Source organism: Delphinapterus leucas, chromosome 9, assembly GCF_059928025.1.
Source record: "Delphinapterus leucas isolate spDelLeu-1000000601 "Yukka" chromosome 9, BTC_Dleu_Yukka2, whole genome shotgun sequence".
In the NCBI taxonomy this organism is placed as follows: domain Eukaryota; kingdom Metazoa; phylum Chordata; class Mammalia; order Artiodactyla; family Monodontidae; genus Delphinapterus; species Delphinapterus leucas.
The window spans coordinates 73,634,505-73,659,412 of NC_143137.1; the positions used below are offsets into that span (position 1 = coordinate 73,634,505).

At 36.5% G+C, this 24,908-nt stretch overlaps 1 protein-coding gene and 1 pseudogene across 2 annotated transcripts in view; one reads left to right on the plus strand and one right to left on the minus strand.

Annotated features, from left to right (window-relative positions):
* The window catches only part of SP4 (Sp4 transcription factor), a 72,135-nt gene that overhangs the window by 39,343 nt on the left and 7,884 nt on the right, over positions 1-24,908 (plus strand). For both annotated transcript variants that reach the window (XM_022587891.3, XM_089917705.1), the window contains 2 exons: positions 11-239; positions 8,641-8,840. In XM_022587891.3, coding sequence (XP_022443599.1) covers positions 11-239; positions 8,641-8,840 — 429 coding nt within the window. The remainder of the gene's footprint in view (positions 1-10; positions 240-8,640; positions 8,841-24,908) is intronic.
* On the minus strand, positions 16,791-18,617 carry LOC149748428 (uncharacterized; annotated as a pseudogene).

Consider the following 24,908-nt stretch of genomic DNA (forward strand, 5'->3'; position numbering starts at 1 on the left):
TCATTTTTAGGTCAGCAGCAAGGACAAGATGGAGTGAAAGTCCAACAAGCTACAATAGCTCCTGTAACCGTAGCAGTTGGAGGAATTGCTAATGCAACTATAGGTGCTGTTAGTCCTGACCAACTCACACAAGTGCATTTGCAGCAAGGCCAGCAGGCTTCTGATCAAGAGGTGCAGCCTGGCAAGAGGCTTCGAAGAGTTGCCTGTTCCTGTCCTAATTGTAGGGAAGGAGAAGGAAGGTAAATGCTGTATTGCCACTCAACTCAGTGGAGACTAGTATAATAGCTGACATGTAATGAACAGTTACATGTAATCAAGGCACGTAGGGTATTAGTTAAAATCAAGCCATTGGCTGAGTACTTCGATCATTAGAACATCACTAGCTTTATAGCCCAAGAGTTGAGATACAGTATTGTTATGAAGGGGATTAGATTGAGCTATTCTGGGAATGGGATTTCAGTGGTCCTCTACCATGTACCGTATACTTTCTTTTATGGTTTTCTTTCTTCATTTATTTATGTAAAATTTTAAAACAACTTTACCGATGTAAAACTTACATACCATGTAATTCACTCACTTAAACTGTACATTTCAGTGGTTTTTAATATATTCACAGAGTTGTACATCCATCACCACAGTCAATTTTAGAAGTTTTTCGTTCCCCTGAAAACAAATCCTGTATTATTTAGTTATCACTCCCTCTTCCCTCCCAGCTCTAGGCAACCACTAAACTAACTTCTGTGTATAGATTTGCCTATTCTAGACATTCATATAAATGGAATCACAAAATATGCGGGTTTTGTGACTGGTTTCATTCACTTAGCATGCTTTCAAAGTTGATCCATATTATAGCATGTGTCAGTTCTTCATTCTTTTTAATGAACAAAATAATATTCCATTGTATGGATATACAATATTTTACTTATCCATTCATCAGTTGTTGGACATTTGGAACTTTTTCCACCTGTTGGCTATTATGCTGCTACAAATATTCTTATACAAGTTTTTGGTTTTGATTTGCATTTCCCTGATGACTAATGATATAAAGTATGTTTTCATGTGCTTACTGTTGGCCATTTGTGTATCTCTTTTTTTTAAAATTAATTTATTTTTGGCTGCGTTGGGTCTTTGTTGCTGTGCATGGGCTTTCTCTAGTTGTGACAAGTGGGGGCTACTCTTCGTTGTGGTGCACGGGCTTCTCATTGCGGTGGCTTCTCTTGTTGTGGAGCACAGGGTCTAGGCACGTGGGCTTCAGTAGTTGTGGCATGCAGGCTCAGTAGTTGTAGCTCACGGGCTTAGTTGCTCTGCAGCATGTGGATCTTCCCAGACCAGCGATCGAATCCATGTCCCCTGCATTGGCAGGTGGATTCTTAACCACTGTGCCACCAGGGAAGTCCCTGTGTGTCTTCTTTAGACAATTGTCTATTAAGATCTTATGCCTATTTTAATTAGATTATTTGTCTTTTTATTATTGAATTATAATAGTTCTTCATATATTCTAGATACAGGTCCCTTATCAGATTTATGATTTGAAATATTTCTTCCCGGTCTCTGAGTTGTCTTTTCACTTTCTTGATAGTGTCCTTTGAAGCACAAACGTTTTTAATTGTGAAGTCCAGTCTTTTCTTTGGGTGCTTCTGCTTTTGGTGTCATACCTGAGAATCCATTGCCCAATCTGAGGTCACAAAGATTCCCACTTTTCTTATAAGAGGTTTATAGTTTTTGTTCTTACATTTAGGTCTTTGATCAATTTGGGGGTTAATTTTTGTGAGGTAAGGATTCATCCAATACCATTTGTTGAAAGACTGTCCCTTCCCCATTCTTTGGATGGTTTTGGCACCCTTGTCAAAAATCAGTTGATCATAGACAGATAGGTTTATGTCTAGACTCTTCAATTCTGTTTCATTGATCTGTATGTCTGTTTCTATGCCAATACCACACTGTCCTGATGACTTTGGCTTTGTGGTAACTTCTGACATTGGGGAGTATGAGTCTTCCAACTCACCCAACATGAAAGGGTTTTTGATTGTGTCAGATGCTTTTCTTCATCTGTTGAGATGGTCATGTAGTTTTGTTTTTTATTCTGTCAATATAGTATATTACATTAATTGATTGTTAAATGTTAAAGTAATTTTGCATTCATGGGATAAATACAACTTGGTCATGCTATGTAATTTTTTTTATATGTTGATGGATTTGGATTTTTACTATTGTGTTGAGGATTTTTGTATCCATGTTCATGAGAGATATTGGTCTCTAGTTTTCTTATAATGCCTTTGGTTTGGGCAAAGGTATTACTGGCCTTGTAGAATGAATTGGGAAGTCTTCTCTCCAGTTTCATTTTTTGAAAGTTTGTGAAGAACTGGTATTAATTTTTAAAATGTTTTGTGAACCTGTGAAGCTCACTGGGCTTTTCCTGTGTGTATTTTTTTGACTACTAATTCAACCCCATTACTTGTTCTGAGTTCTGTCTTGTTCTTGAGTCAGCTTTGGTACTTTGTATCTTTCTAAGAATTTGTTCATCTTATAGTTTTTAAGTAATTGGTATACAATTGTTCTTGGTATTCCTTTATAATCCTTTTTATTTCTGTAAGGTTGGTAGTGATATCCCCTTTTTCATTTCTGATTCTAGTAATTTGAGTCTTCTTTTTTTTTCGTTAGTCTCCCTAATGGCTTGTTGGTTTTGTTGACCTTTAATCAGCCTTTGGTTCCATTGATTTTTCTCTATTGTTTTTGTATTCTCTAATTCATTAGTTCCTGCTCTATTCTTTATTATTGTCTTTCTTCTGCTTGCTTTATTTTAGATTTAATTTGCTCTGTTTTACTGTCTTAAGATGGAAGTTTACGTTATTTAAGATCTTTATTTCCTTCCAGTTATATTGAGATATAATTGACGTACAGCACTGTATAAGTTTAAAGTGTACAGCATGATAATATGACTTAATACATCATGAAATGATTATCATAATAAGTTTAGTGAACATCTATCATCTTGTGTAGCTACAAAATTAGAGAAATAGAAAAAATATTTTTCCTTGTGATGAGGACTCTTAGGATTTAGCTCTCAACAATTTTCATATATAACATACAGCAGTGTTACTTATATTTATCATGTTGTAGATTACATTCCTAGTACTTATTTACCTTAGAACTGGAAGTTTGTATCGTCTGACTGCCTTCATCCATTTCCCCTCCTCTGGTAACCACAAATCTGATCTCTTTTTCTGTGAGTTGTTTGTTTGTTTTTGAGGTGTAACTGACCTATAACACTGTTAGTTCCTGTTACACAATATAGTGAATCATTGTTTCTATACATTTCACAATGATCACAGTAAGTCTAGTTATGATATTACCACTGTACAAAATTATTACATAATTATTGACCCTATTCCCCACGCTGTACATTTCATCCCCTTGACTCATTTATTTTTTAACTGACAGTTTGTACCTCTCAATCTCCCTCACCTATTTTTTTTCCTCCCTCCACGCCCCTCTTCTCTGACAACCACCTGTTTGTTCTCTGTATCTATAACTCTGTTTCTGTTTTGTTATGTTTGTTCATTTATTTTGTTGTTTAGATTCCACATATAAGTAAAATCAGTATTTGTCTTTCTCTGTCTGACTTGTTTCACTTAGCATAATATCCTCTAGGTCCATCTGCGTTGTCAAAAATGGCAAGATTTCATTCTTTTTTTGTGGCTGAGTAATTTTCTATTATGTGTGTGTGTGTGTGTGTATATATACACACACACACCCACACACACCACATCTTCTTTATCCATTCATGTATTGATGGGCATTTAGGTGGCTTCCATATCTTGACTATTGTGAATAACGATGAAGTGAACATAAGGGTGCATGTATCTTTTCTAATTCGTGTTTTCACTTTCTTTGGATAAATACCCAGGAGTGGAATTCCTGGGTCTTATATTAGTTCTATTTTTAATTTTTTGAGGAGTATCCATACTGTTTGGTGTAGCGGTTGTACCAATTTACATTCCCAGCAACAGTGCATGAGGGCTTCCTTTTCTCCATATCCTTGCCAACGTTTGTTACTTGTTCTTTTTTGCATACTAGCCATTCTGACAGGTTTGAGGTAGGATCTTTTTAAATATAGATATTTACAGCTGTAAGTTTCCCTCTAAGCGTTACTTTATATGTATCCCATAAGTTTTGGTATGTTGTGTTTTCATTTTCCTTCATCTCAAAGTCTTTTACGATTTCCCTTTTGATTTCTTCTTTGACCCATTGGTTATTTAGGAGTATATTGTTTAATTGCTAGGTATTTGTGAATTTCCCAGTTTCCTCCTATAAATGATTTCTAGTTTTCTTCCACTGTGGTCAGAAAACTTTGTTATTTCTGTCCTTTTAAATTTACTGAGATTTGTTTCACAGCCTAGTATGATCTGTCCTGGAGAACATTCCATGTGCTCTTGAGAAGAATGCTGTTGTTGCTGGAGTGTTCTGTGTATGTCTGTTAGGTCTTGTTTATTTACAGTGTTATTCAAGTCTTCTGCTTCCTTGTTGATCTTCTACCTAGTTGTTTTGTGGAAAATCACTGAAGATAGTGTATTGAAATCTCCAACTATTATCATTGAATTGTCTATTTCTCCCTTCATTTCTGTCAGTTTTTACTTCTGTTTTGGCACTCTCTTTTTACTCTTGTTTAAATGCATGTATGTTTCCTGATGGATTGACCCATTTATCCTTACCAAATTTCTCTCTTTATTTCTAATAACATCTTTTGTTTTAATGTTTATTTTGCCTGGTATTAGTATAGCCACTCCAGCTTTCTTGTGGTTGTTTGCATGATACCATTTTCCATCTTTTTACTTTTCAATATCTTTGTATTTTTGTGCCTTTAAATGTAAAGTGTGTCAGCTATAGATGGTACATAGTTGGATCTTGTTTTGAATCTAATCTGAAAAAACCTACCTTTTTATTAGTTTATATAATCCATTTACATTTGATGTTATTATCAATATAATGAATTTATGTCTGCCATTTTTACCTTTTGTTTTCTATGTCTCATGTCTTTTTTTGCTCCCTTATCCCTCCCTTACTGCTTTCTTTTGAATTAAATTAATATTTTAATTTGTAATATAGCATTATAATTTCATTAATGATGTTTTCACTGTGCTTATTTCTCTAGTGCTTGCTCTAGGCCTTACAATATATTAATTTATCATAATCAGTTTAAGATTTACAGTAACTTAATTCCAGTGAGTTATAGAAATGTTACTCCTATATAGGTCTGTTCCCTTGTGCTTCTTTTTATGGTATTACTGTTAAATACATAAGTGTTACAAACCCCACAATACGTTGTTTTAATTATTATTTTTATAAATTTATGTCTTTTAAATTTGCTGTGTTAACTTTATCATTTCTGGTTCTCTTTATTTATTCCCATGAATTTGAGTTCCGATTTGGGGTCATTTCCTTATGGCTTTGCTCCCAGCCACCTCCTTTGTGGTGTTATTGGCAGATATGTTACATATGTTGCATTTCTCTAATGTTACAGTCTTGACAATGCATTTTATACATATTGTTTTATAAAATTGCTTTTTATTTTGTTATTAAACCACATTTTTGGCTGCTTTGGGTCTTTGTTGCTGCACACGGGCTTTTCCTAGTTGTGGCAAGCGGGGGCTACTCTTTGTGGTGGTGCACGGGCTTCTCATTGCAGTGGCTTCTCTTGTTGCAGAGCACGGGCTCTAGGCATGTGGACTTCAGTAGCTGTGGCACGCAGACTCAGTAGTTGTGGCTCGTGGGCCCTAGAGCGCAAACTCAGTAGTTGTGGCACATGGGCTTAGTTGCTCTGTGGCATGTGGGGTCTTCCCAGACCAGGGATCGAACCCATGTCCCCTGCATTGGCAGGTGGATTCTTAACCACTGTGCCACCAGGGAAGCCCAAAATTGCTTTTTAAATCAGGTGAGAAGAAATATGCACTTACACTGTCCTTTATAATTACGTAATTACCTTTGCTAGTGCGCTTTTGTTTCTTTATATATATTTGAATTACTTGCTGGTTTCACTTGCTTTCAGCTTAAAGAACTTCCTTTAGTATTTCTTGCAAAGCAAGTCTACTAGCAACACATTCTCTTAGTTTTTGTTTATCTGGGAATATCTTTATTTCACCTTCATTTTTGAAAGATAGCTCTGCTGGATATAGGATTCTTGTTTGAGGTTTTTTTGTGAGCGTTTTTTGTTTTTTTTTGTTGGTTTTTGTTTTGTTTTTGAGTACTTGAATATATTTCTACTGAGAAGTCAGCCTTTAATCCTACTGGGCTTTCCCTGTAAGTGATGAGTCATGTTTCTTGCTGTTTTCAAGATTTTGTCCTTGTCTTTGGGTTTCAGGATTTTTAGTGTAAAGTGTCTATTTGTAGATCTCTACATTTATCGTATTTGGAGTTTGTTGAGCTTCCTGAAAGTGTAGCTTAATGTTTTTCATAAGTTTTCAGCTGTTACTTCTTTGAATATTTTTTCTGCTTCATCCCCCACTCCCCTTTTCCCTCTCATCTCCTCTCCTCCTGGTATTCTCATTCATATGTTGGTGTTCCACATTTCTCTGACATTCTGTTTATTCTTCTTCTGTTTCTTTTTGGGTTGCATAATCTCTATTGAACTGTCTTCAGTTTCACTATTTCTTCCTTCTCTTGAGTCCCTCTTGTGAATTTTTCATTTCAGTTGTACCTTTTATCTCAAGAGTTTCCAATTAGTTCTTTAAAAAATCATTTCTAGCTCTTTATTGATATTCTCTGTTTGATGTGATGTCATTATACCTTGCTTTACTTCTTTAATCATGACGTCCTTTAGTTCTTTGAACGTATTCATAATGGCTGCTTTGAAGTCTTGTTAAATTTGTTTGCTCTCACAGGCAGTTTCTCTTGCCTGCTTTTTCTCTAGTGTATAGGTCGTTTTTTCCTTCTTTGTTTCTGGTTTTTGCACGTCTCATAATTTTTTGTTGGAAACTAGAGAAATAATATATTGTAGCAACTCCTAGTACTGCCTTCTGTCCTTCTCCCACCTCTGGCTTGTTACTGTTGTTTGCTTGTTTGTTTAGTGAGGAGCTGGATTATTTTAATGAAAATCCCTGCCCCCACTCCCCTGCCCCTCCCCAGTATGAAGGGTGTTGCTCCTTAGTGACCCTGGGATGACAGTGGTTTTGGTAGGGATTTTTTTGGCTCTTTCCCTGACCACACCCAGCTGTTAAGCTCCACTAATTGCCAGCTGATTGCTCTGTTGTTTTCAGTAATACCCTGAAGCATATATTGCTCCACAGACCGATCTAATCAGAGTTTTAAAAGGCAGAACTTAGGTCTGTGCTTGAGATTTATTCTGATCCTGTAGGACTCCTACCGGCTACCTCTTTCCTCAGTTCTTTATGGCAACCTATCAGTCTATAGTTTAGCTTATGTCTCCAGTGAATCTATTAGTCTCCTCCCAGTTGCCTTTTGCAACAATCTCCACTGTCTTTAAGATCATCCTTAGGCTCAAACCTCTCCACACTTTGTTGCAAATGAAGTCAATTTCTTGGGAAGAGATTTGGAGCCTTCTGTTTTATGGTATACTCTCCCTCTGGCCAAAATCTCTGTGTCACGGCTCTTGAACTGGGGGTTGGGACAGTGACACATTTCTCCCTATGCATTCTGTGCTCTAGGAGCTGAGTACGTGGGGGCAGGAGGTCAGCAGTAGCCTCAAGTTTTATTGGCTGGTCACTCCAGGCTTGGAACCTCTGATTTATGAACTACAAATGAGCTGGGTCAAGGGTCATCTGGACCCCAGTGTTTTCATCATGCCTTATCCAAGGTCGAGCCTGTGTCTCAGGGGTTGGGATTGGGTGGAAGAAGGTTGTTCCCCATCTGTCAGCCACACTCACCTGAAACTTAGCCTCAGTAACAGGTAACTGCGGGTAGGTTGAGAAATGCTGATGTCCTGCCTCTCTTGGGGAGATAACCCAGCAACTAGAAGGGTGGGAGAAGAGGGAACCCTGTTGTTGATTTCACAAGTCTGTAGTGTTTCTGTGTCAGCGGAGGTGGAAGGAGGAGGGAGACACAGAGTGAGTATTGGTTCAAATACAGCAGACTCTCATTCTTCTTACCAAGTTCTATTTGATTTTCATGAATAAATGCTTCTTTATTTGCTGTATACTCATAAGGCCATTTCCAGAGATTGTAAATGTTATTTGCTTTTTTTGTTATCATTTGCACTGGTTTCACTGGGGAGTAGGTCCAGGGAGCTCTTCGTGCTGCTTTTGCTGGAAGTGAAACTCTGAACCTTACACTTTTAAATGAGGATTACCATTCTTTGGTATTTTAGAGGAGAGTTTTCAAGTGTCTTGAAAAGTTTAAAGAGATTTTTTTCCCAGGGGAGGAACGTACTAGGAAATGAACATGTGAATTCCATGGCAGAACATACATTCTCTAAAATTAATGTGTTTTCATACCACTTTTGAGTTTTACTACACAGTGCTGTTTTTTTCTGATTTTTAACTACAGTACAGTTGTGGCATCATGATTTAAAAAACTCATTTAGAAAAGCATCATTTAATTACCTTGATTCCCTTTTACTTTTCCTGAATTATAAGCTTGGTGTTTGGGAGTGTAATTAATGTTTGGTTTTTGTTTTTGTTTTTGTAGAGGCAGTAATGAACCAGGAAAAAAGAAACAACATATCTGTCATATTGAAGGATGCGGAAAAGTTTATGGCAAAACATCTCACCTACGAGCACATCTTCGCTGGCATACTGGAGAAAGACCTTTTATATGCAACTGGATGTTTTGTGGCAAAAGATTTACAAGGAGTGATGAGCTTCAGAGACATAGAAGAACCCATACAGGTTAGTTGATTTATTTTAGGACTTGTACTTATTACTTCTTTTCTCAGTGCTTAGATGAAAATTATAGTGATAGTTAGCTATCAAATTGAGAAATATGGAAATTAAAGAGAGAAAATTCATTTTAGTGATTATATGAAAGATGTTTAAGATCAAAATTCTTTACCTCATTTCTGAGATATATTTTATTCTACTTTTCGTAAGCTTTATCAGCATAATTACATGACTTGGAATTTATTCCATTTGCTTATCTTGCATTCTTAGCATGTTGAACTCACATATTACTTTTTGTCCGTATTTAAGTTGATGAGAAGAGAGTTGAATTATCATCTTATTGGTGACCTTGATTAGTTTTTGTTTTTTTTACAATCCAGAAAATTGACTGAAGTATCAAGAAAAGTATAACAAACACCTACCTTAACTCTCACTCAGAATTGACAGCTGTTAACATGCTGTATTATCTGTTACTTTTTAACAAAACAAATCATTATAAAGTTAACATCATCTTTGTCCTCCTACCTCTCAAAGACAACAGCTACCATGAATTTCAAGTGTAAATTTTTAGTGTAGTTTTAATACTCTTACATATTTTCTTCATGGATATATATGTGAATATTGTTTTGTGTTTTCTATGAAATTTTATGTAACTGATATATTACAGCATCATAATTTTACTATGTTTTGACATCTATCCAAGTTCATATATGTGTGTATATATGTGTATGAATACATGTCTGTTTCTCTTAACTGCTATGTAATGTTCTATCACATGACTCTACTACACTGTATTGATCCATTTCCCACACTATTTAGATGAGTTCAAGATTTTTGCTGTCACAAACTTTACTACTTTGAACATACAGTGAACATGTACAAGAAGTAGAATTATTGGATCTTAGAGAATGTGTATGTTTGATTTTGCTAGATAACCACTAGAGTCTCTAAAGTGACTCTTACCATCTCTACTTCACTAGTGTTGATTGAGAGTTGCCACTTGGCTGTATGTTCACTCAGTAGCATCAGGCTTTGAAAGTTCTTGTCAGTCTAAAATGGTTTCTATTTAATTTCTTAAATTAACATTTTTCCTGATTATAGTGAGATAAGCATCTTTTCCTATGTTTATTGGTCATTTATATTTTGTTTTCTGTTGATTCTTTTGATCTTTGTTGTTGTTGTTTTTTTCCTTTTTCTTACTGATTACATATTGCAGTTTTCCCCAGTATTGCTATCTTTTTATCTTAGTGCTATCTTTTGTCATATGGAAGTTTTATATTTTTATTTAGTAAAATATAAGGATATGTAAATATATTCCTTTGCATTTTGCTTTTTTTTTAAATGAAATTTTCTCCTATCTCAAGGTCATAACGTTTTAAAAAACATTTTCTTCTAATTGGCTTTAAGGTTTTCTTTGTGTAAGTTTATTAGTCTAAAAAAAATTTTTTTTTTGATGATGGACTAAAAAGGGGACAAAATTTTGTTTTTCTTTCATGTGGAAAGCCATTTCTTGAATAGTCCAGTCCTTTCTTCATTGATATGTAATGGAACTTCTCTCATATGTTGATGTCCCCTTTAAGAATGGCTCAATTTCTGAGTCCTTTGTTTTGTCTGTTTGTCACTTCCTACAGTAATACTATACTGTTTTAATTACCAGAAGCTTATATTAAGTCTTGATATCTGGTAGGGCAGTTTTCCTTGTTTTGGTATATAACACTGACCTTCTCTATTTAGAACATGTCTGGTATATATATTTGGGACTCAATGTTTAATTATTGAATAAAGTAATAATTTGGGTAGATGTTTTTGAATTAGACATTAAACTTTAACTTGTATCAAGGTACATGTAGGACAAAAGGGGAACTAGAACTGACTTTTATTGATCAACTACTGAATATCAGATGTTTCAAATACATCAGCTCATTTAATTCTAACAGAAGCACTGTAAGCTAGAAATTGGCCCCATTTTACAGATTAGAAAATAGTCTCAGAGAAGAAATAATGGTTGCTAAATCTATTTCAAGTGATAAATAAAAATTACTTAGTTCGATATGCACACAACTTAGTAACACAGAAGAGTCTTAGTGTAATGGCTCAATCAATGAGTTAACATTATATTAAAAATAAGAATTTTAATTAAAAAAAAGTTTTAAAAACTCTGTATGGTATTACATTTGGGTTTCTAATGCCACCTCACCTTTCATATTGGCAAATGTGTTGTGATTAAAAATTAAGCCCACCGTGAGCCATGGCCCCTGAGCCTGCGCGTCTGGAGCCTGTGCTCCGCAACGGGAGGGGCCACAACAGTGAGAGGCCCGTGTACCGCAAAGAAAAAAAAAAGCTGCAGCCTCTCTATCACTGGGGCTGCCACCCTGTGGCCATCTCAGTGCATCAGTCCTCCCTCCTGTGCCTCATCGTCCAAGGCCATCCTTCTTCAGGCAACTTTCCTGCCCACACGCTCTGCCCAGGACCTTTCCTGGAGACAACTTACTGGGATGGGACAGGAAGACAGTATAGTAAACTGTCCAGAGGTAAGCCCTAGAGTAACCACTAAGAAAATAGAAAAAAAAAAATACAGTTAAAAAAAATAAATTAAGCCCATAACAATATTGATGTCTGTTTTAGAAAAATACTGTGCTGTTTATGTCAGTATGAGTGGATGCAGTATTTCTGCCCTGGTTTAACAGTGGGGCAGATTAGGGAAGCCAAGAAAATTTGGAACCTCTCACATTGTGATTTCATCATTTTGTTTGAGAAGCGATGAGTTTCTAAAGTTCCGTTCTGTTGCACATTCATACTCATACAGATAACACAAGGCAGATTTACTGAAGGACTTATATAAACTACTTCAAAAGATTAATGACTTGGAAGCATAATTTCTTTCTTCTTTTTTTTTTTTTTTTTTTTTTGCGGTATGCGGGCCTCTCACTGCTGTGGCCTCTCCCGTTGTGGAGCACAGGCTCCGGACGTGCAGGCTCAGCGGCCATGGCTCACGGGCCCAGCCGCTCCGCGGCATGTGGGATCCTCCCGGACCTGGGCACGAACCCACGTCCCCTGCATCGGCAGGCGGAATCTCAACCACTGCGCCACCAGGGAAGCCCTCTTTCTTCTTTTTAAATGATCCACACCATTATTGTCTTCTAATAACCTGAATAATTCAGAATTTAATATACTTGCAGCTAACTTTCAGTGTTTCAGACATCTTGAATACATTATACACGAAATTGTTTATTTAAACATGTTATTTTAAAGTGTTTGGCTTAACATCAGATACCTTTTACTTTTAAAGAAGTAGTACAAGTAACTTTCATTCTAAGTGTTTATTAAAGTTGTTGAAAAGAAAATGAAACAAGTCTTTTGAAATAAATAAGTATTGATTAAGCATTTAATATGTTAAGTTGAAAGCCTTGGCCATTCATGGCAGTAACTGTGTTTTCTTTAATGCCCAACCACTGCACTAAGTAGAAATTCAGTCATCATCCTACTGTGAGTGGACAAATGAGTTATTTTTATTCACTGTTGAAAATAGTGCAGATTTTTTTTTTTTGCTTTTTGTAAAATTAAAATTTTTTTTCAAAAGATACATGGATATGGTATTTAAAAACAAATCATGTAGAAGAGCTTGGATTGTTAAGCAGACTCTTTGGCCCACCCCGCCTGCTCCCTGGAGAAAATCATGTTGAATCCTTTAACTATTTTTACATTTTTATTCATCCTGTGACGGCTGTGCATACCTGTATAATATGCTTACACTGTTATTTATTGATACAGCAATATTAGACACTGACTATTCTTGCATTAAGAGTTAAGAATTTACCTCACAGATGGCCAGTAGGCACATGAAAAGCTGCTCAGTGTTGCTAATCATCAGGGAAATGCAAATCAAACCCACCTGTGAGAATGGCGATCATCAAAAAGAATACAAATAAAAAATGTTGGTGAGGATGCGGAGAAAAGGGAACCCTTGTACACTCTTGGTGGAACTGTAAATTGGTGCAGCTGCTCTGGAAGACAACATGGAGGTTTCTCAAAAAACTAGAAATAGAACTACCATATGACCAAGTAATTCCACTCCTGGATATGTGTTCGAAAAAAACCCCAAAACACTAATTTGAAAAGATACACACAGCCTAATGTTCATAGCAGCATGATTTACAGTTGCCTAGATATGGAAGCAACCTAAGTGTCGATCAATACATGAAGTGAAATAAGTCAGATAGAGAAAGACAAATGCTGTATGATATCACTTATATGTGGAATCTAAAATATGCAACAAACTAGTGACTATAATTTTTTAAAAGCAGACTCACAGATACAGAGAACGAACTAGTGGTTACCAGTAAGGAAAGGGAAGGGGGTAGGTACAATTTAGGGGTAGGGGATTAAGAGGTACAAACTATTAGGTATAAAATAAGCTACAGGGATATATCGTACAACATGAGGAATATAGCCAATATTTTATAACTATAAATGAAGTATAACCTTAAAAATTGTGAATCAGTATATTGTACACCTGTAACTTATTCAGTATTATACATCAACATACTTCAAATTAAAAAAATGAACACTCAGTTGTAAACTGACAGAAATCAGTACTCCCCCCAAAATAATTTACCTGACTTTACACCATCAATGACGTTGCATTTTTTCTTTAACTGTGTGCAGGCCAAATGTCTCATGACTCACCACTCTGTGATACCGTATTACCATGTCTGTCCTTCAGTTTCCATCCCTTTCACCTTTTAACTTCTCTCACCTAAACTTTTACTATCTCTTCTCTTTCTCTTGATGTTACAATGCTTACATTTTCTTTAATAACCACTGCCTCCGTGTTTTTATAGCTTAGTTTTTAAAGTTGAAAATTAGTAAATAAATAATAATTACATTATGTAATGGACTGTGATTACCTGTCCTTTCCTGTGTAGTTTTTGTTTGTTTTTTTTTTCCTGAAGTTTCAAATTGCCTTCTTCCCCTTCGCATTGGTTAACTTTATTACCTCCTTTTGTTATTTTAACTTTTCAAGAAAAGTATCAACTCCATCAGGTTTCTCCTTATTCCTGGAGGACTCCAACTTTCCTTTCAAACACTGATTCCTGTCTAGGGCTGCTGCACAACTGTAATCCTGAGACTTTTCTTCCCTGCTCTAATGGTTTGGATCCAGTGTTCTCCAGATCTCACATCTTCAGCTTTCTCAGTTTATTACCTTGGTTTCTGGAAAACATTATGAAATGCTTCCTAAAAAAGGCATACAGAAGTAAATTTGTTTGAACATGCCTTTATTTTACTTTTCCACTTCATTGGTAATTTGGCTAATACAGAGTTCTAGGTTGAAAATTATATTCACTTAAAACATTAATGGCACTGCTCTGTTGTCTTCTTGCATCTGTTTTACTAATAAGAAGTTCATTGTTCTCTTCTCATATTTTTTTGTAGGTGACCTAATTTTACCCCTTCAGCTTTAAGGAACTTATTTATTTTATTTATTTATAACTTTTTTATTTTGAAGTAACTTTATACTTACAGAGGAGTTGCAAAGATAATATAGAGAGTTCTCAAATACCCTTCACCCAGCTTCCTCTATAACTGATGTCTTCCATAGCACAATGTTAAGAAATTAACATTGGTACAATACTATCAGTTAAGGCTTCCCTACAAATATACTTTTCCTATTCCAAGATTCAGTCCAGAGTACCACATTGCATTTATTTGTCATGACTCTTTAGTCTCCTGCAGTCTATGAAATGTCCTCATTTTTTTTCCTGGTCTTTTCATACCTTGACACTTAAAGGTTAAGCATCTTGTAGAATATTCCTCAATTTGGGTTTGTCTGATATTTTCTCATGATTACATGGAGGTTATGAATTATTGCTGGGAAGAATATCACAGACATTTTTGTCCTTCTAATCGCATCATATCAGGGAGTACATGATGTCAATATGTCTTATTATTGGTGATGTTAACCTTGATGAATTAGTTAAGATACTGTTTGCCAGGTATCTCCACTGTGAACTTTTTCTTTTTTCCTTTCCATATTTTGTTTATTAGAAGCAAGTGACTAAGTCCATTCAATATTCAAGAGGAAGTGAATTAAGCTCCACCTCCTAGAGGGAGGAGTATCAAAGAATCTGTGGACTTAAATGAATACAACCACAGTAATTAGTAAATATTTTAGAGGAGATTTTTTGAGTCTGCACAAATGTCCTCTTTCTCTTCAAAGAAAATACTATTTTCACTTTTAGCATTCCTCATTGTATCCTTTCTTTTTTCCTGAATATCCATAATTATAATGGGTATTTTAATATATTTTCTGAGGAAAGAAAAACCACAATATTTGTTAGCATACGAAAGCTGAGGAAAGAGTTGATAAAATCTCTCTCTGAAACAACTACAGAATCATTTCTTTCACCAAAACATGAACAGACTTTTAATCATGTACAATCAAACATAACTGAAAACAAAGAGGGATTATATTCAGCTACAAGTAACAGAAAGCACCCATACTTTTCCTGATATGAGGAAGGGGCTTATTCTCACATAGAAAGAGTGGGTCAAGGCAGCCACTGCACAGTGCAGCAAACTCTCATGTCCTTGTTTATCGCTGCACCATTGTGAATGTATGGTGAATCAGGAAAACATACTAACAATGTTAACAGCATAAGGTGTTTCCTACACAAATTAGACATGATGAAGCTGTAAATCTACAGAAGGGTAATCTGACAATATTCCCAACCATGAAATTCTGAATTATTTTCCAACTGGACACAGGATGCCTCACAGAAAAATTCAAACTTTGACGGATTTTTATGTAGAATTGTGAAGACATCAGAGGAAAACTACACTTCTGATAATAGGAATCAAACAGTTGTTGGTGGTTTTGAAGATACTCTTGAATACAAAGACCCAGAATCTGGAAAATAGGATGAAAGGTGGTGTCCTCAAACCTCCTATGTATCTGTCTCTCTCCCAGCGTGGTGGCTCCAAAATCTGAAGTATGCCTTCTCATCTGCCTTTAAATTGCACGCAGGTGACGCTATTGGTGAATTCTAACATGGAACCACAAAGGGGATAGATTCTGGAAAATCTAGGTCCTAATATTACTCACAGGCAGGATATCTCCAACGCTAGATTTTTTGTCCTATCACAAGTCTCTCTTCTTCAAAGCCTATTCACCAAATACCAGTCAGAAGGAATGAAGAAGCAAATGGAAAAACATAATTTACATGAATGTACACCCTTTGACAACCTGGCCATACAGAAAAAATTATTCCAAGTATTTAATAGTAGAGAAAATGGAAAAAGGCTCCTATACTCACCACTCCCCAAAAAAGATCTTTAAGTAATAAAGGTACAGTATATATAATAGATTAAGGATATTCGAGAACTGCCAACCAAGGCCAGTAGGAAAATCCCAACAAATACCAAGCCTAATTGCATATTAGAACTACACTTTATGGGGATATACGCATATGTACAGCAGATTCACTTTGTCACGAAGCAGAAACCAACACACCACTGCAAAGCAACCGCAGTCCAACAAAGATGTCAAAAAAAAAAAAAATACACTTCAATCACCCATAGGTCCAACAGACTTAAAAATGGAAAGAGAAAATATCATTATCTGATTAAAGGAAAAATTGCTACCTTTTAACCTTATGAACTATTATTAAAAGATGACTTCTAGAATTACATCACCTAAATATTCATTTTTGAAGGTAACTAGTACAAATCCAATGTCAAGAAAGACACTTTCATAAAGATCCTTAGTAAACACACATATTTATAAATTTTTATAACAAGTCTTTTATATTGAAGATTTTCTAAAACATTATTCTTGGATTACTTTCCAACAAGTTACCTCATGTTACTGACATTTATATTGTTTCTCATGAGAGTTTTCACATATAACTATGTGGGCCCACTGAAGTCTTTCCTAGGCTCTATAAAAACTAGATTTATTATCTAGTGAACCCTTTCATGCTTTTGCAAAGTAGAGAGATCAGAGAAGGTTTTCCCACATTCTTTATATTTACGTGGTTTCTCTGTAGTATGCATGTGTCTCTGAATGCCTAAGACAAATGTAGGCTTTCCCACATTCCTACATTCATAAGGCTGCTCTCCAGCGTGAATTCCTTCATGCACTTGAACATAAGTGGAAGCAAAAGTTTTCCCACATATTGTACAGTCATAGGTTTTTTCTAGTATGAGTTCTTTCATGTTTTTGAAGAGAACTGGAAAAACGAAATGCTTTAGAACATATTTTACACACACACAGTTTCTTGCCAGTGTGAGTCCTTTCACGTGTTTGAAGAAAACTGGGAATAATAAATGCTTTCCCACTTCTACACATTTGTATGGTTTCTCTCCAGTGTGCAGGCTCATGTGTCTTTGAATGCCTGAGAGAGAAAAATGTAGGCTTTTCCACATTCCTTACATTTATAGGGTCTCTCTCCAGTGTGAATTATTTTCATGCACTTGAACATAAGTGGAACTGAAGGTTTTCCCACATATTTTACATTCATAGGGTTTTTCTCCAGTATGGTTTTTTTCATGTTTTCGAAGCTATCTGGGAATACTAAATACTTTATAACGTGTTTTACACACATACAGTTTCTCTCTAGTGTGAGTTCTTTCATGTATGTGAAGAGAACTGGGATATTGAATGCTTTCCCACATTCTTCACATTTATATGGTTTCTCTCCAGTGTGCAGTCTCTTGTGCCTTCAAATGCCTGAGGGACAAACGAAGGCTTTCCCACATTCCTGACCTTGATAGGGTTTCTGTCCAGTGTGAGCTCTTTCATGCACTTGAACGTAAGTGGAAGCGAAGGATTTCCCACATACTTTACATTCATAGGGTTTTTCTCCAGTATGGGTTCTTTGATGTTCTTGAAGCTATCTGGGAATACTAAATGCTTTACAATATGTTTTATACACATATGGTTTCTCTCCACTGTGACTCCTTTCATGTATTTGAAGAGAACTGGGGTTAATGAATGCTTCCTCACATTCCTTACATTCATAGGGTTTTTCTCCGGTGTGATCTCTTTCGTGTTTTTGGAAACCTTTTGAGAACGTAAACCTTTATGCCATTGCTTATATTCATAGGGCTACTCTCCAGAGTGAACTCTTTCATGTGTTTGGAAACCTTGATGAATGATTACTGAAACTTTTTCCACATTACTGGAATTCATACAGTTTCTCTCCTGTGTAAGTTCCTGTGTGAGTGCCTCTGTAAGGAACTGTAATATTTGTAAACTTTCCCACTTTCCTTACATTTATATGTATTATACAGCCCTGATCATATTTTTTTAAAATCTTGAGGTTTGTGTTCAGTGTGACATTTCATGTGTCTATTAAGAGATGAATGATGCATGAAGACTTTTCCACATACACTGCATTCACATGGTTTTAATCCAGGAGTTTTCTTGTTCTGGTCGAGAGGTGGAGTAAGGTTGAAGTTTCTTCCACGTGGACTACTGTCTTTACGCTCAGAGAATCTCACTGTCATATGATTTCTTGGTTTTCCCCCCTGGTTTTTGTACTGCTCTTCAATGTCATCACCATCCCATTTTGTTCCTGCTGAGGCCAGCTTCCTGAAGGTTTCCTGCATCACATCTCTGTAGAGTTTCTTCTGTGTAGGATTCAGTAGAGCCCACTCCTCCAGGATGAAGTTCACAGCCACATCCTTAAAGGTCACTGAGTCCATATCCAGCTTTTTGGGGTCTCCCCGAGTCCCTCCTACACGTCCCACGACGAGTGCAGAAACGACTGGGACAGTTAAGGGCGGGGGACGCCTGATATCGTCTGTGGGATGTCAGAGTCCGTGGGGTGTCGGAGTCCGTGGCGACTTTCTTGCTGGTGTGGTGCATCGCCCCACCCACCTGTATCTTGCCTGCAGATACAATGTGATGTTCTGTGTGATGTTACTGTGATGTACTAAAGGTCATTTTCTATTTCCCTCACGTTTGTACAATTTTTAATTGTGACTCTTATATAAGGAAGACCTATCTATACCTTCTTCCCCAATTATTTGTTTATTCAGACATTTATTTTTACCACTATGGTACGGATTCATGAGTATTTATTTATAGAGTTATGATCCAATCCCATCGTTACATGCAAATCTCGGATATGCCAGGTTCGGTTCCAGACCACCTCGATGAAGTGTGAATATCTCAGTAAAGCCAGTCACACGAATTTTTTGGTTTCCCAGTGCATGTAAAAGTTAGGTTTACACTATACTGTAGTCTGTTAAGTGTACAGTAGCATTACATCTAAAAAAATAATACATATACCTTAATTAAAAAATACTTTATTGAGCTTCCCTGGTGGCGCAGTGGTTGAGAGTCTGCCTGCCGATGCAGGGGACACGGGTTCCAGCCCTAGTCCAGGAAGATCCCACATGCCGCGGAGCAAGTAAGCCCCTGCGCCACAGGTACTGAGCCTGCGCTCTAGAGCCCGCGAGCCACAACTGCTGAGCCTGTGCTCTAGAGCCCGTGAGCCACAACTACTGAGCCTGTGCTCTAGAGCCCGTGAGCCACAACTACTGAGCCCACGTGCCACAACCACTGAAGCCTACGCACCTAGAGCCTGTGCTTCGCAACAAGAGAAGCCACTGCAATGAGAAGCCCGCGCACCCAACGAAGAGTAGCCCCTGCTCAACGCAACTAAAGAAAGCCCGCGTGCAGCAACGAAGGCCCAACGTGACCAAAATAAATAAATAAATAAATTTATTTTTTAAAATGTCCAGGATACAATCCAAAATTACTCAACATACTCTGTATCTGACCATGATACAAGATAATCCACAAGTTAGAATTATTAGACAAAGACTTTAAAGCAGATATTATAACCATCATCCATGGAGTAAAGGTAAGCATGCTTACAATAAAAGGAAAGGCAGAAGTTCTCAGCAACAAAATGTGGCAGAGTTGGACAGCCACATGCAAAAAAGAAACTTTGACCTGCATACCTCATATGTTTTATAAAAAAACTAACTCAAAATCACTCAGACCTAAATCTAAACCTAAAACTGTAAAACCTTTTAAATATAGGATAAAATCTTTGTGGCCTGAGGTTAGACCAAGGTTTTTAATACAACATCAGAAGTACAATCCATAAAAGAAAAATTGATAAACTGGATTTCATAAAAACTAAAAACTTTTGCTCTATGAAAAATTCTGAAAACACCAGACACAGACTGGAAGAAAATATTTGAAAATCATACATCTGACAATGTACTTTTATCTAGAATATATAAAGAATTCTCAAACCTCAACAGTATGTGAACAACAGTACACTTTTTAAAAATTGGCAAAGGATCTGGGCACTTTACTAAACATTATACATGTGGCAAATAAGCACATGAAAAGATGTTCAACATCGTCTTTTATTTGGGGGAATGCAAATTAGTACCTCAACAAGACACCTGTATACACCTATTAGAGTGGCTAAAATAAAAAACAAGGACACCAAAACCCTGACAATTAGAAGTACTGGGGAGATTGCAGAGCAACTGGAACTTCCTTGCTGGTGGGAATGCAAAATGACACAGCACCTTTGGAAAACATTTTGGAATTTTGTTATAAAAGTTAAACATACACTTAATATGACCTTGCATCCACTCCCAAGTATTCACCCCACCTTTGAATATATATGGCAGATTTATTTATAATCACCCAAACTGGAAACACCCCAAGTGTCCTTCAGCTGGTGAATGGATGAAATATTGTGGTATATCCATACATTGGAGTACTCTTCCCCAACGTAGAGGAATGAATCATTAATACACACAACCACATGGATGAAATTCAGATGCATTATGCTAAGTGAAAGCATCCAGCATCAAAAGGCTACCTGTTGAATGATTCCATTTGTATGATGTAATAGAAAAATCAAAACTATACAAAAGACGAACAGATCAGTGTTTCCTAGTGTGTGATGGAGGAGGGAGTTTGACTGAAGAGACATCATGAAGGAGGTTTTGGAAGTGACAGCAGTTCTTCTACATTTGAATTTTGGAGATAGCTACATGACTTAATGCATTTATCAAAACTCAGAACTATGTAGCAGAAAGAATGAATTTTACTGTATGTAAATTAATACATTTTCAGAAGTGTGAGACAACTCTTATCTTTGCGAAATTGCAGTCTAAAAAGGGAGAGAGATTTTCTAGTTTATTTTTATTTTAACAATCCAAAGAATTTCCTGCTCAGCCTCATGCATATACCTCAATGTCATGCAACATGTCTCTTTATCAAGAATGATAGGAGTTGGGCTTCCCTGGTGGCGCAGTGGTTGAGAGTCCACCTGCCGATGCAGGGGACACGGGTTCGTGCCCCGGTCTGGGAAGATCCCACATGTTGTGGAGTGGCTGGGCCTGTGAGCCATGGCCGCTGAGCCTGCGCGTCCGGAGCCTGTGCTCCACAACGGGAGAGGCCACAACAGTGAGAGGCCCGTGTAAGGCAAAAAAAAAAAAAAAAAAATGATAAGAGTTAGAGCCAGAGGGACTCCTGAAAATGATTTTGTGCAATTCCATCATTTTATAAATAAGGACTAATGAGAAGCTTAGTTCCTTGAGCAAAGTTGAGTTATTTAGTAATGGGGAAGAATGAGCCATGGAAGCAGTAAACAAATTCAGACAGGCAGTAACAGTAGTAGTTAACGTATCTGATCCCCTTCAGTGTGCTGGGTTTCTAAATGCTTTTTTAAAATCCATTTTCTCATTTTATCCTTTGAGCAGTAATATGAGGTAGGTATTTCTGTTATTCCCAGCTAAAAATGAAGAAACTGAGAATTGGAGAGAGAAGTTGCCTAAAATTATATGACTGGGAGGTGGAGCAGAGTCACCTGGACTAGAATCTAACTCATACAAGAAAGAAAGTATGATATGTCAGAACCTACGAAGCAGTTCAGTGTTTGGGAACCATGATATTTGTGGCAATAGATAAAACAGAAAAGGTAGGCAGAGGTCAGTAGGATGTTATGTACTATTTGATTTTGTTTTTTTCTGCAGCCATAGGAAATGAGGAACCATTGAAAGTTTTCAGCAGATAATTAGATGGTCACCTTTTCATTTTAGACCATTTAGTATTTGTATGGAGGATAAATTTATAGGGAATAATTTTGAGACCAATCAGCAAAGACAGTAAGGACTTTTGGTAAGATACCAACTGAAACAGAAGTTGTAAGGTATATTTGGGACCAGTTTAAGAGATGTTTGTGTAATAAAATTGACAGGACTTGGTGATTAATTAGATGTGAGAAAAGAGATGAAAGGTACCAATGATGACTACTACCAGTTGAAATGGAGAATACAGGAAAGCGATAGGTATAATGTAGAATTGTCTATCTCCCTTCAATTCTGTCGATTTTGCTTCTTATGGTTTGGGTCTCTGTTGTTAGGTACATATATGTTTCTAATTGTTATATCTTCTTGGTGGAGTGACACTTTTATTATTATAAAGTATTCTTACTTGTCTCTAGTAGTAATTTTTATCTTATTGTTCTAGTATTAATATAGCCATTCTAACTCTATTTGCACAGTGTATCAGTTTTCTGTCCTTTTACTTTTAGGCTATTCATGTCTTTGAATTTAAAGTGAGCCTCTGCTAGAAAGCATATAGTTGTATCATGTTTTTTCTTAATCCAGTCTGTCAATTTCTGCCTTTTGATTGGAGTGTGTAATACATTCATGTTTAATGCAATTACTGCTAAGGGCTTCTGCCATTTTGGTATTTGTTTTCTATTTGTCTTCATGTCTTTTATCTTTTTTGTTCCTGTGTTTCTCCATTATTGACATTTTGTGTTAAACAAATATTGCTCGTGTTATTTTAATTACCTTGTAATTTCTTTTAATATATGTATGTATGTGTATGTATATATGTATGCATATATATATATATACACACACACACATATATATATATATGTATGTATGTATGTTTTTTTAAGTTATTTTCTTAGTGGTTGCCTGCTTTGGGGATTGCAGTTCACATCTTAAAACAGTCTAGTCTGGATTAATACCAACTTTATTTCAATAGCACGCAAAAGCTTTTCTCCTACATAGCTCTGCCTCCACTTGTGCTGTTTTTTTCACTAATTACATCTTTGTATATTGTACCCATCAACACAGATTTGTAATTACTGTTTTATTCAGTTGTGTTTTAAACTAGATACAGGAAAAATGAGTAAAAAATGCATTTACACTGTCTTTTATATTTATCTATGTAGTTACTTTACCTGGTGTTCTTTATTTCTTCATGTGTATTCCAGTTATCATTTAGTGTCTTTTCATTTCAGCCTGAAGGACTCCCTTTAGTATTTCTTATAGGTGCAGATGTGCTAGTGATAGATTCCTTCAGTTTTTATTAATCTGGGAACATCTTAATTTATCCTTATTATTGAAAGATACTTTTTCTGTATATAGAATTCTTGATTGACAGGTTTTTTCCTTTTATCTCTTTGAATATATCATCCCGTTGCTTTCACACCTCCGTGATCTCTGATGAAAAAAATCAGCTTTTTTCTTAGTGATGATCCCTTGTAGATGATGAGTCACTTCTGTCTTGCTGCTTTCTAGATTCTGTCTTTGTTTTTCGCTTTAAACAGTTTGATTATTGTGTCTCAGTGTGAATTTCTTTTCACTTAACCTACTTGAAGTTAACTGAGCCTCTTCAATGTGTATATTAATGTTTTTCATCAAATTTGGGGAGTTTTCAGCCATCATTTCTTCAAATATTCTTTCTTTTAAAAACCTAGGACCAATAAATCTCTCCCTCTTTGCTGAGAGGCTTTGTGTGCATGTTGGGGCCCCCATCAACACTCAGCCAGACAGTTGACAATGCTACCATAGCCTTCACTTTCTGCTTTTGCAGAACCTCAAAGGATAGGCATAAGTGAGAGTTTGGTTCTTCTCAGCCCTTTCCTGAGTAGACTCACAGCCCTAAACATGTATGTGGCCTTCTAGATTCCAAGGAGTATGTCAGCTTTTTCTTTTAAGCTTTTTGTTTAGTCTGTTTATTGTTTGGCCCAAGTATTATTCATTGTTTTGGACATCCATGAAGTTAAAACACTTTCCTATAATTGTTTTAGACAAACACATGCCATTCTCTACCCCGGAAGAAGACTTTTTGCATTGGGTATTTCCAAGGAAGGTTAAATAGAAAAGCATTTTAAGTGGGGTCCTCCAAAGAAACAATGATGATTCTTTGGGAAAGAAGTTTTGAAAGGGCTCCAGCTCTGTTCTGTTCCCTCTGGTGACTACCAGGCTCCTGGGGAGTAGAAAGTGGAACTAGGCAAGTTAAAACACCACAAAACTTGCTCTTCTTACCAAAATTCAGACATTTTCTTTATTAAACACTCCCTGAGTTACTGGAACCCTTGGTTAATTTCCAGAGTCTGAAAGGGTTGATTTGATTGTTTTTTCCCAGTTTCTGATTCCTTTCACAGAGGAGTGGATTTTTGGAGATCACCATGTTTACTGACATTACCTCTTTCATAGTTTGGGGGACTTTTCCCCTTTATTTCTGAGAATTATAAGGATTGGAAAGTTAATGAGTTCTGTTTGCGACATGTTGAATGATGCTTTCTATGGCACATCTTGGAGATGTTAAATTCATAGTTTAGGAATCTGGATCTTGATGTACTTATCCATTTATAGATGATAGTTAAAACCATTAGAGTAGATAAGATTGCCTTTTTAAAAAATGTTTAGGGCTTCCCTGGTGGCGCAGTGGCTGAGAGTCCGCCTGCCGATGCAGGGGGCACGGGTTTGTGCCCTGGTCCGGGAAGATCCCACATGCCACGGAGCGGCTGGGCCCGTGAGCCAGGGCCGCTGAGCCTGCGCGTCTGGAGCCTGTGCTCCACAACAGGAGAGGCCATAAGAGTGAGAGGCCCGCGTACCGCAAAAAAAAAAAACCAAAAAACAAACAAACAAACAAAAGTGTTTATAATGAAATGACCAAAGGGCTTCTATATTTGAGTAGATAATTGCTGAAGGAAGAAGTGAAAAATTACTCATGATGCACATTTGATATCTACAAATTTATGGTCTCAAATCTCATCCAGTCTATCAATC